This window comes from Oryzias melastigma, linkage group LG14 (genome assembly GCF_002922805.2).
Source record: "Oryzias melastigma strain HK-1 linkage group LG14, ASM292280v2, whole genome shotgun sequence".
Classification (NCBI taxonomy): Eukaryota; Metazoa; Chordata; class Actinopteri; order Beloniformes; family Adrianichthyidae; genus Oryzias; species Oryzias melastigma.
Window position 1 is genome coordinate 18,169,832 of NC_050525.1, and position 12,324 is coordinate 18,182,155.

A 12,324-nucleotide genomic window follows, 5' to 3' on the forward strand; every position below is an offset into this window, starting at 1 on the left:
TTCTGGATTACATTTTTTTTAAGATGACTGTGTTTTTTGTTTGCAGAATACGATTCATTGTACCAAAGGTACTTATTAAAGGAATTTCGGGCCACCAGAACGAAACAATCCAATTTTTTTTTAATAGTTAAGGCCACTTCTCTGTATCTCCACTAGAAAGACACTCAAAGGAATCCAGTCAGGGTGAAGTGGATCTTTGTCTGTAGAGGAGCTCTGCTGTGGGATTTTTCTGGATAAATAAGGTTTTATAAAAGAAGTGTGCGTCCTGATCCTTTAATGCACAACATTATTGCTGTGATATTTCATTTTGTCTATAACAAAAGGCTTGATCAACAAAGGGATTTAGTTTCCTTGTGGAAATATATAACTTAAAGCTCCTTGTTTGTTATACTGTATTTGCAAAGTTGTTTTATTTTAAATCCATGAAAATAGATATTTGGGATAGGTGCTCAGCATCAAAATCAAACATTTTCATGTTCCTGACTGTATATAATATATTGTTTTTAGCATGTTCTTGTAGGATTTTTCTAGTGATAGAGTTTGAAATTCATACCGCTTATCAAAATAATAAGAAAATAAACATTCGATTACTGATCGGGATGCCATATCAGATTCTGATCGAGTCTGAAACTACGTGATCGGTCCAATTTCTGATCACATGATCAGATCGGGACATCCCTATAGGCAAAACAATTTTCCAACAAATTTGCCATTGAAGTTCCATATTGGGTAGACACACCTGATGCAGGTAATCAGGCAGGGCTTCTGTAAAACCAGCAGGACGTCGGCCCTCGAGGGCTGTAGTTTGACACCACTGGTCTAGCCAATTCAGGTAAGCGTTTCCACTTAAAGTTGGACTGTCACGTCACATGCGAGGTGAAGCTAACAACACCAACAATGCAGCTCGTCCAGCAGCTCATTTCTTTCCGCTTAGCTTTTGGTACTTCGTAAATGAAAAGCATTTAATGTTGATAGAGAGAAGATTGCAGGGGGTGAAGAGGAATACAGAAGCTTTTTGGGTGCTTTCGTTTGTCGTAATGACCTTAAACGGGTTTCAACAGCTGCTCTGCCCTAACTGTTCCCTTCTATTTTACTTTGGACCTAAAACCAAAAATGGTAGAGTTCAGTCTGGCTTAATGGTTCAATTTTATAATGGAAACACTTAAAATACTGAACTTTTTATTCTACAAAATGAAACAAAAATGTCAGCATATTAGATTTGGATGAAATATTCAATATTTTCAACCCTTGATAATAAAATTAGAAAGGATGTTTAAATTGAAACTTTTGGTAAGTTTAGATCAAATTAAGTTCTTAACCAAAGAGGAGCAGAGCTGTATGACTGTAATTATTTCTATAATTACTAGAGCAGATTCTTCATGAACTATTATTGGCAGAGTTTACTATCTGATCTAGTTGTATTAAAAAAAAATCCTGTTTAAGCACACGTCGGGAGTTGTGAATGTGTGGCGTTCGCTCTTGGTGGAATTACTTCACCCACTCAGGGAAGGTGGGGGTGGATCCCACGCTAAAATGCCCAGACTCTACGAATGCGTTTGTGATTCATGTTGATAATTAAAATCTAAAAGATATGTCCTGTTTGGCTTGCAGCATCACTCAAGCTATGAGGCTTTCGTCTGAGCGAGAAAGAATAATTACAGAGGTGTGGAGCAGAGTCATTCCTCGCCACAGAACTTTTACTTGGTTCACAAATCCACGACGCGCCCATAGCTCTAGTAGATTGGGCGTGCATATTGAGTGCAGCTTTCCTTGTGCCGGCTGCTATAGGCCGATTGGAATTGCGCTCATAGTCTCACAGGCCCCATTAGGAAAATGACTGGATATTCAGCCACCTCTGGTCCTCTATTAGCTTGAGAGAAAAAATAGCCCTGAGTTGCATTGGCTGCAAATGCTCCATTCCTCTTATTGGAAGCCTAACACACTTGAATAAATGTTGTTAAGAGGAATAACTTTATAGCGCTTGCAGTTTATAAATGCGCTAAGGAGAAACTGATGCGTGCCCTAAGATGAGAAGACCTTGAGCTGTCTTCCTCCAACACCGTCCACACAACAATGCAGCACGATGCCTCGGCGACGAGCGTTCGAAGTTGCCATATTTGATTAAATTAATGTAGTGATGCATTTTAAATCCGTGGCAGAACATTGCATTCGTGCTGTACAGTGACAGCCACAGGCACAGAAAGGAAAATATGAAAAGAAAGACACAATCAACAGGAAAACATGACGATTAGATCAACGTCTCTAGAATTTGAACCTATTAAGACCCAAGGCTTTAATTAAAACTGCTTCAAACATCTAACTTTAAGAAACAACAAACATGACATTATGGGAGGCTAAACTTTCTTGATTTTTATGTACTTGCTATTTTTTTGCACGCTGTTACCAATATTTTTGTTAAATTCCAAGTTGAATTGTTGATCTGACAAGCCTTTGGGCTAAAACGACACAGGTCAAAGGTTCAGTCTGAATACTGGTGCTGTGGGTTTTTGGGTCATGAGAAGGAGCGGCCGGTTCAAGGGGAATCTTATGCCTTAGTCCCAACTGCCCTTGGGGGTGGATATAGGCTGTCCAGATGACTCCAATCCCAACGTCAACATACCTATCATAGCACAAGGCTTAATGTGGCCACACGGGCCTCAAGTGAACTTTGAGATATAACTATGGCTCAACCCCAGTAAGGTTACATATAAATAATGCTGCGTTCACACCCAATGGGGTTTGTGCGGCATTGGGTCAATGTCAAGTCAATGGTACAAATGCAATTTAAAGTCTTGAAACGTACTTTGAGCAACAGGCGTGGAGCGGCGGTCTGGCATCAGTGTGATTTGAGCGTTGCACCAGAAATTAGGCAGGCGAGGTCGCCACATCGGATCTACCAATCAGGCAGGGACTCAACTTTGTGCACGTGACGTTTTCAGTGACTCGATCAGCGGGTAGAATACTAATCCGATGCAAGCATTTCTGTCCTGAACTTCCATCCATTTTCTTAACCCACTGGGGTCGCGGGGTTGCCAGAGCCCGTCCCGGCTACTGTTGAGCAAAGGTGGGTACACCCTGGACAGGTCGATAGCAGCTGTCTGGCCCCCGGACTTAAACCTTCAAATCGGGTTCGATGTGAATGTAGTCAATAGTCAAGGGAAGTGAAGATCTGTCTTTCCGTTCCCTTGACACTTGTTGAAAATGGAATGTATGATAGTCATGCTTGTGGTAAGTGTATTGTGGCGTTTTTCTTAAGCCAAAGAAGAGTTCATCTTTATAAAGTTAATGTACTTTGTACGCACTTATGATGTCTGCGTGCAAACTACTCTTTCGTACAGTACCCTTGTGCCATACTCTTGTTGCATGTACAGAGTGTGCAGGTGATACTTAAGAGCCCATAGGATGCCAAGGCAAACTAATCTCCTCATTTCTAGATGGCTGCAAGCTAGGAGTGTGCACTAACAGTGTCATTTGCCTTCTGCAGGATTTGTGAGACTCAAAAAAATTGACAAAATTATAAATTTGTACGATATTCCTGTGTCTCACCTATTCATACCTATCCTCATTAGTTGTATGTGTTTACTATGACCTGTTGCCTTATCGAGTGGTCAAGGTCAGTGCTGATTTCTAGCTACCTTGCATGTTTGTCAATTTTTGCCTGCGGTCATCTACTTACTAGTCATAAGGGTAGTCATGATTAAACCACATCTAGCTCTCTTCTCACTACTAACCTGTTTAATGGTGGAGTGTGAGTCTCTAGAATCACAGCTGTGTTTACAGACAAGTTCCTGAGCATCTCACCATCATCCCTGCTGTTCTGTGTCAGCAGGGGGTGGGTTCAGTAACAGCAACAAAAAGGGGGTTGAGTCTCATTCCCTCCAATGTTAACTCTGTGTGATACCTACACATGTGTAATGAGTACCTGCTGAACCTTCAGCCCATCCTTTTGTCCTTTCTCTGAGTAGTAGCAGCGGGAGTTCGGCTATGGTCGATTCGGGAGATCCTGCTCTGCTTTTGAAGTCTTCCTCACGGTTCTGTTGATGGGGCGACCATGCCAAACTGGAGGAACGTTGTTACTGATTTACCCTGCTGCTCTAGCGTAGCTTTAGCAGACTCGGATAAAGGGTTCTTGTAGGAAAATAGCCTCTGTGGGGTCCCAGCCCTCCGATCTGCCATCAGTGTCTCTTATAGATAAGCCACACAAAAAGTAATGAATAAATTAAAAAGACACAAGGAAACACATGTCTGCAGAACATAGGCTGAGAAGGAGATGTCTTTGTGTGAAGTGTGACTCATCTGCAGTCTTCATGCTGTGACCGTCCAGCTGTGAGCTGCTGAGCAGACAAAGCAGCCGAGGGTTGAAATTCTCTGTCAAGATGCCTTTTATTATTTTACATTCTTTGCTCAACTATTTCTGTCATTTCGTATTAAGAATCAACCGAAGATTGTGGAAGAGTTCCCGCAGAAACTGTCTGAAACGCTCGCCCTTACGCCAGTTTTTACAAACGATGTCAAACCCTTAGAATAGGCAGCTTTTGGTTTTAGAAAGAAGAAAATTGCGCAAACGTACTGTATGTTTGTACTGTTGTTGTTCAGATCTTATTATTTGAAGTTATTCATTTAGGCTTTAAAAATCTTTTAGATGGCCACTGGGAAATATCTTCTTAACACTTAGAATTTCATGAAAGCTCTAAATAAAGCTCTGACAAAAATCAGGTAGATTCCAGATGGAAGATGAACCTTTTCCTGCTGTTTCTCTGATTAAAAAATGGTTGAAAATACAAAAAGAGATGCAGTTTTGTTACTCAGACAGATTTAAAAATCACAGAATGTAAACAAAATGCTTCTTTAATACCAAAAGAAACATACTTAAAATGCCTTTGGTATTATAATGTGTTTTTGTTTTTATTTTTTTCAGGGAAACCTTTCCCGTAGGTTTTTATTTCCTCTTTCTTGCTGCACCTTTGAGTGTTGCCCCCACCACATACTCAGAAACTCACAAAAATTTTGAAAGGACCTAGTACCTGGTGAAAAACATTTTAAATAATGACCCGCACAAAAAATGATGACATCACAGGGGGAGAACCGTCAGAAAGTGAATGGGGCCAAAATCCCTGAAGAGGTTTAGAAAAACAATTTCAAAATCCACTAACAAAACTGAAACACATATGTCAGGGGTATTCAAGGGACGTTTTCAGATTATTATGGGATGACCACAAAACCTACAGCTTGTTATGACAAAGTGTGCAATTTCACATTTTTACACAGTATGGGAAAGGAAAACTTTTGTTTTATCGATTTTCACAGAATTTCCCACACAAGCTGCAAGCTTAACTCTACAACCACAACTAAAGTTTTGCTCACCTTTGACCTTAGGACGAGGCCATCTTGAATTAAAAAAAAATCAATTTTATCACCTTCTACAAACTTCTAGGAATTTACATCTATCAGCTTCTAACTCCTCGAGCATCATTGGGAAGCTACTTATGTAAAAATATTCTAAAATGTTCTAAGTTTTTAGATTATGAATGGTGTTAGTGTGACGAGCTCACAGGTGTGCTGTTTTCCCGTCGCTTGCACATTTTTTGCGTTGTAAAAATGTCCTTGTTCAAGAGGAAAGAACAAACATGACATGTGAACATATTTGGAATGTGGGTGTGTATAACAAAAAAACCCTCTGTTGCTAAGGAAACTTAAATTCTTACTTTTGCTGATTCTTCTGAAAATTACATAGAACTGTTTGTCACTCCCAGGCGACCAAAAAATACAATGGTTGCTATGGGGATAAAACCAACAGAAAAGCCGCCATTTTTGCAACAAAAAAAATCGTTGTCACATTCAGAGAGGAAGATGGTGGGGTGGGTCAGAAATGAGGGCCATAAAACGCTGCTTGCGACTTTAATTTTATTCCTAGTTGAATGTATCTTTGAATAGAGATTCAATGTTTCATCAGATCTGTTTCTGAGAAGCATTGAAGAGATCAGCAGCGAGACTCTTTCCCGAATTCAGGGTGCATTCAAAAAATTTGCCACAGTGTGGGTTTTTTAGAGCCAGCTCAGGCTGACCATCCGGCCTGGGCATTGGATCTGAAAAAAAAAACCTTTCACACGCCATCCCCTGACCCTGACAAACAGCAATTCATCCTGTGGGGAAAGTGTCAGTTTTTATGACCTTCCAGGATGCAGCTATTCCCATGATAAACCCATCTATCAGAGGGCTTTTCTTCAAGCCTGCAGCCGCATGGCACCTCGGAGGGAAACTTTGATTTATTTGCTGGGGTGAACCCTCATGACACCTACGACCCCGAATCAGAAAAAGTTCGAATGCTGTAAAAGTCAACGGATAGAAACACACACACACAAATAAAGCAAAGGTAAAGAGCTCAGTTTGATTTCACCACGATTCTAGGGAGTTGGCTTTAATTGTAAACCTTTTATTCGTAGAATCACCAATTATTTAGAGCAGCTTGGAATTATTGGGCCCTGACTTATTGGACAGCAGTAGATCGGTAAGTTACAAAGGAAGTGCTGCATTAAATTCTGCGAAAAGCGGCCGCCTGAATGTGAAATTCCCAGCCTTCGCAGGATAGCCTGCATTCGGAATCGCTTGTTAAATGTTCCTCAGTTCAGCTGTGATAAATGGAGGGCTGTAAAAGCTTCCCGAACATCTATAGTTGTTCCACTCTGTTTAATTATAGCAGCTGATCTTGGTGTTGATCACTTAATTGTGATTCTATTGCCTTTTTATGGGTTTTTAATTGGTTTTGGGCGGCAAGAGTTCTTTGGCACAAAGACGCGAGCCTGTGTCAAGCTGCACCTGCAGATTGCAGTTGCCTGCTGAATTCCATCTGTCCCTGCCTCGGTCTCCGGAGATTATTGACAAGTAAATAAAAGCTGTGCTCATTGTTTAAACACGTATTTTTTTTGTGTGTAATTTCCTGCAGTGTCATTTCTGCTTGACACCAGGTTTTGCTGCCTGAATGCCAATCATGAGTCACGCCATCTCTCCGCTCACCCAGAGGCTTCTGCGTGCCTCTCCGCTCGCAGGCCTGAGAGGCACGCCCTTCTTTGTTGTCACAAAACATTGGAGTTTATTGCGCATTTTGTTTGCCTTGAACATGAACCTCTTTCTCTTCGTCGCCCCCAGCTTCTGGCTGGCATGTGCCGCTCAGTTAACGTCTTAGTTTGAGTCCAGGGAGGCAATAGATTGCACTAATCCAATCCAATGAAGTCCTATAAAAGCCACCTCTACAAACAGCTTTTAGAATAAAGCTGGTCTTAACGACACCAAAAAAAAAAATAAATAAATAAATTAACCCCCCCAAAAAATTCAATAAAAAAAAATAATAATAATTAAATAAAAATAAATAAATAAATAAAATAAAAACAATTAAATAAAAAATAAATAAAATAGAATAAAAAAAAATTTAAAAAGCTATGTTATTTAAGATTTAAGTTGATTTATTCTGGAATAATTTTCCTGCCTGTTTTTTTTTATAGTAATGTTAAAAAATTACGTTTTTAAAGTTTAAAAAGTTTAGCACAGTAGGGATGAAACGATTCTGTTCAACGGTGTAACATACGCTTCCCCTTCAAACTTAGAATTGTGGCAATCCTATTATTTACTTCACAATGAATTTAAATCTCTCAGCTTTGTATGCAGTGTAACACTTTTAACTGTTCAAAATGCGTTCTCTGTCATTGTTAGGATGATGGGCTGCTGACGGGAGTGAAGGCCGTATCTAGGCGACATGCCTAGACGACCCATGGAGAACTGACGGAAACGGTGCTGGACGGAGCCCAGGACACTGGATGGCGAAGAAGAAGAAGCCCACAGTCTTTTGGATCAGCCGTGTTGTTTGTTGTCTATGTCAGCTCAGCCTAAGTAGATGCATAGCAGTCTGCGATGTCCCGCCGGTGCTAAGAGATGACCAAAAGAGTCAAGATAGACAGTCAGGGCTAGACGAACTTCTACACTGGACAAGTAGCCTTATTTCTGTATATTTTGTCTGATAACAAAGCAACTGTAGACAGTACTTTTGACTTCTTGATTGAATTGGACGCCAAAAGAGAGCCAGAAGAAGATAACAGGCAGTAACCAGCATGGGCAGCTATAAAGGCAAGGTCTTCTGGTTCTTGCTTCTAGCAGGATCGATTCTAGGGGGGTTAGCTTTGGAATATGAGGGGGTTCCTGGCCAGTGGACGCGCTACGGCCAGTGGGACGCAAAGGTGACAGGTGAGCTCAGCTTTATCCTGAAGACCAACATCACCAAGGCCCTGGTGCTCTACCTAGACGATGGGGGGAACTGCGATTTTCTGGAGCTTCTGCTCGTGGACGGCCGGCTCCAGCTGCGCTTCACCATCCACTGCGCCGAGCCAGCCTTCCTGCACACCGAGACGCACGTGAACGACCAGCGCTGGCACAGAGTCACGCTCACCCGCAACCACAGAGAGACCAGGCTGGTAGTGGACAACGAGGAGAAAGCAGCTGAAGTGAAGTCCAAGAGGAAAGAGATGGTGGTGGCCAGCGACCTGTACGTCGGAGGCATCTCGCCAGACGTGCGTCTCTCCGCTCTGACCTCGAGCACCGTCAAATACGAACCGCCGTTTCAAGGCTTCATCAGCAATTTGAAAGTGGGCGAGGCGCTCCCCATCCTACTGGACGGTCAGGCGGTCCACAATGACCTGGAGTACATATGTGCCACAGACTCTCCCTGCAGCAACAAAGGGATCTGCTCCATCGATCAAGGAGAGGTGCTGTGCAACTGCATCAGTACCAGCTACCAGGGAAGGTACTGCAACGAAGGTGAGGAGAAGATCATCCCTCTGTTTGCAGAGCAATGTATTTTTAGCAGAGTCAAACACAGCATGCTTTCCTTTATGCAAACTCAAATAGTGACACTATCTGCTGAATTTATTACACTGATGGTGCTAAGTGATAAAAATTAAAGAGCAACAGCTAAATAATGCATTGTATGCTCTTACACCTGATTTACACTGGTCTGTCTGCAGTGTCTCGCTTGCTTTGTGTGAGAAGTCTGTCTCACGAGCTTACATTGTCTCCACTCAATCCCTCCTGCCTCCCCTATGTGGAGTAGTTTGTCCCACTCTCCTTCTCTTATTCGATGTGTTGACAGACTAGAATTAGATCTCCTGCGAAGGGCCAGCCCAGGGCATAGGTTCGCTAGGCGGCCGCCTAGGGCACCACTGATAGAGGGGCGCCAAATTGCAATGTTTTTTTTTTTTCAGTTTGACACACTTCGTATTTTGTGTAAAATGTGAAAAAATTTAATTATTAAAAACATAAATAAAATAACTAAAGTTTGACATAATCGATCATTATGCCCGGTGCTGTGCCCCTCCATGCCTGACGCAGCCCCTGTCCAAGCTTGGTGGAGGGGAGGAGGGGTGTGGTCGCTGCTTCTTTAAAGCTTTAAGGACGAAAAAGCAGGAAAAGAAGCTCTCAGGGACAACTTTGAGGTCAAAAAAGGAATGAAATGGAGGGAAAAACTGACCATAAAGGGAGGTTTGTCTGTTTATTTACATTTAATTACTTGGAATTTCCCCCCCCATTTCAGTCAGAAAATAAGTTTTTTTCATTGGTAAAGAATAATTTAACAGACAATCTTGTTTTTTTTTTTTTTTCCTTTTCCTCTCTTTAAATCCTTAACAACAGAAATCTGCCTGTCAAAACATCTACCATCCTGTGTAATGCTCATCAAATGTTAGCACAGTGGTTAGTGCGGCTGCCTCCCGTTGTAGATGTTGGGGATTCGCGTCCCAGTTAGGGGAGAAGTGTTATTATACTTAAAATTTTGTTCAGGTGGTTTTTATTTAATTCTTGACAATTAAAATCACTAAATAAATACATATTTCAACGTATTCCAGGCACCTGCGGTACGTCTTTTATTTGTGTGTGTGCCGCTTGTGTTGCACAGCAATAGGACAGACGCAGACATGATGGAGGCGATATAAGCTTTCTGATTGGTTAATCAACGTTCTAGTTTTTTTGTATCAACACAACAGAGACAGACCAGTGTAAACCAGTTGCCATTTTTTTAGCTTCTCATATTTCTGCACTATTTTCAGGGTCAATTTTCAAACGGTTGCCACTGACATTTATTATAAAGGATGCCATCCATTGTCAATACTAAAATAAAGTCATGGCTGGTTTAATGTTTAACGCAATTGCTGCACGTTTTTACATAGAGCCTGAAAATTTCTATTGACTTTACATTGGAAGTGATCATTTGAACGCGCGTTTCTAAGCCTGGTGTGAACGTAGCTTTACAGTATTGGTCTAAAGCTACCACATAATGTTTTAATCAAGTGAAGCTCTGTATCAGTTAAAAAAAATCTATTTTGCCACTAAAATCCCCGATTTCCATTGAGGTGAATATGATCCAGGCTTTCAGATGTCCCTTTAAAGTCCCAGGAGCTTTTCATCAGAGCCTTCTCCCCTTTCCTTCATTGTGCTGCGAACGTCGCCGCACATATTTGAAATGAAACACGTCATTAATATCCTGTTCCGAACATACAGTCCATACCCTCAATGAGCTGCAGAGGATAATCAATAAAGCCCACTTGAAGTGTGCTGCCGTGCGGCTGCACTTTCAGGCTGTTATCTTCGCCTCACAGAGGATACCAGCTTTCTAATGTTAAAGGTGTTTGCATGTTTTCAGCACCGAGACATCAAACAGGCCACCAAGAGGATGTCACCCCCCCCCCATGAAATAAAAAAAAATGTGCAGAACAGCTGGCAAAGAATTTAGCATTATAAAGCCGGCTTTGAAACTCTTAACTGTACAGAAGAGAAAGCGTAAATGCTGGAGACTTTTTTTTTCCTCTTTGAAAAACACTTCAGGTTTCTCTCTTTTAAATGCCAGTCACGGAGTTTTAATTGCTTTGAAACTCTTAGACCAAAGTCGGGGGTCTTTACTGCCTTTACTGCCTGTCTTTATTGCCACCTTTAGATCAGTCATTTCAATGGTGGAATTATGCAAAGAAAAAAAAAGATGTTTCTGCAAATGAAATGTAGACAATAAAGCTGAAACATTTAAATATGTTTTATTCTGCTGTCAACACTAAAAAAATGCCTGTTTCTTTTTCTTTTTTTTTTGTTTCCTGCAGTTGTCCAAAAAGAAGTAGAAGGTAAGTCGAATCTTTAATGAACAAGGATAATTTTGTTGATACTCTGACTATTTTATTTTGTTTTTTTGCAAAGGATATTAGCTCTATGAGTGGTTGTTATCAGGCTGCTATTGTCAGTTTGGACTGCAGTTCCGACATCCAACAAATTAAGCTGAAGGGAGAGGTTCTATCTCCGGTCACCAGGTCACTGGAGGAAAAAGCGCCTAATGCGGTGCACGCTCACTGTATAAATAATGCGCTGAAGGTGGCTGAAGGTCTGCAGAGTGCGTGGGTGTCAAACAGTGTGCACGGTATTCAAACAACAAATGGCAGCACAAAGAGGCTGTTGCAGCTTTTCTATTTTTTTTTTTTTTTTGCCTCATTTAAATGACTGTTATAGGCTTTATTTAGTCTTGAATGTCATTACAAACTAGGGTCAATATGTGTAATGGCTCCTTTGGCCAAATGTGACCATTGTCCAAGTAATGCGAATGTTTTTTTTTATCCTGGAGGAGAGAAAAATGTCCTTTGACATAACGGGAGACACGTCTCTCATTATTTCAACTGACCACAGTTAAACAAGCTTCCACAGTAATGAGCTGCACATACCGAGCTGAAATGAAGATTGAATATGAGGAGGGATATTTGTTTAGTCGGCAGCACGGCCACACATCCATCTCTCCAGAACGGACCGGCGAAAGTGCATCCGGCAGGCTCAGGAGACCGGCACAAGGTGCTCTGCACCGCTACACATTATAAATCACTGACACCACTCTGCATATGACGGGAAAATAGACTGGAAACCGCCAGTGATATTCTTCCCCTTGAGTTTTTTGACACCAAAAGTCCAGAATTATGAGCAGCTTTAGTCACACTGGAGAGTTTTTTTTTTTTTAGGTGCTTCTTGGAGTTTCATCACTGTATGATTTCCACACACACACAAAAGCCCACATATTAATGTGACAGAGCTCAACAGACTGTTTACTGGATTATAGGGAGACGTGAAGACAATCCCTGGTTCAGAACGCATGAAAATAACAGTGACAGCAGGAAAAATCCCAGTAACAGGATGCCGCTTTCTCCGAGCCTCTTCAGTGTTGCACTAGCATCAGCTAAAATCAGCATCTGTGCCTTACCTACATCGCCTTCTCCCCTCAGACGTGACAAAGACGGTAACCCAAATGCTATATTTGGT

General features: G+C 41.5%; 1 protein-coding gene across 7 annotated transcripts in view; it reads left to right on the forward strand.

The window, feature by feature from the left end:
- Positions 1 to 12,324, forward strand: part of LOC112139758 (neurexin-2) — a 165,670-nt gene that overhangs the window by 25,094 nt on the left and 128,252 nt on the right. For all 7 annotated transcript variants that reach the window (XM_024262609.2, XM_024262605.2, XM_024262630.2 and 4 more), the window contains exons 2-3: positions 7,708 to 8,805; positions 11,130 to 11,150. In XM_024262609.2, coding sequence (XP_024118377.1) covers positions 8,103 to 8,805; positions 11,130 to 11,150 — 724 coding nt within the window. In that variant the 5' untranslated portion in view covers positions 7,708 to 8,102. The remainder of the gene's footprint in view (positions 1 to 7,707; positions 8,806 to 11,129; positions 11,151 to 12,324) is intronic.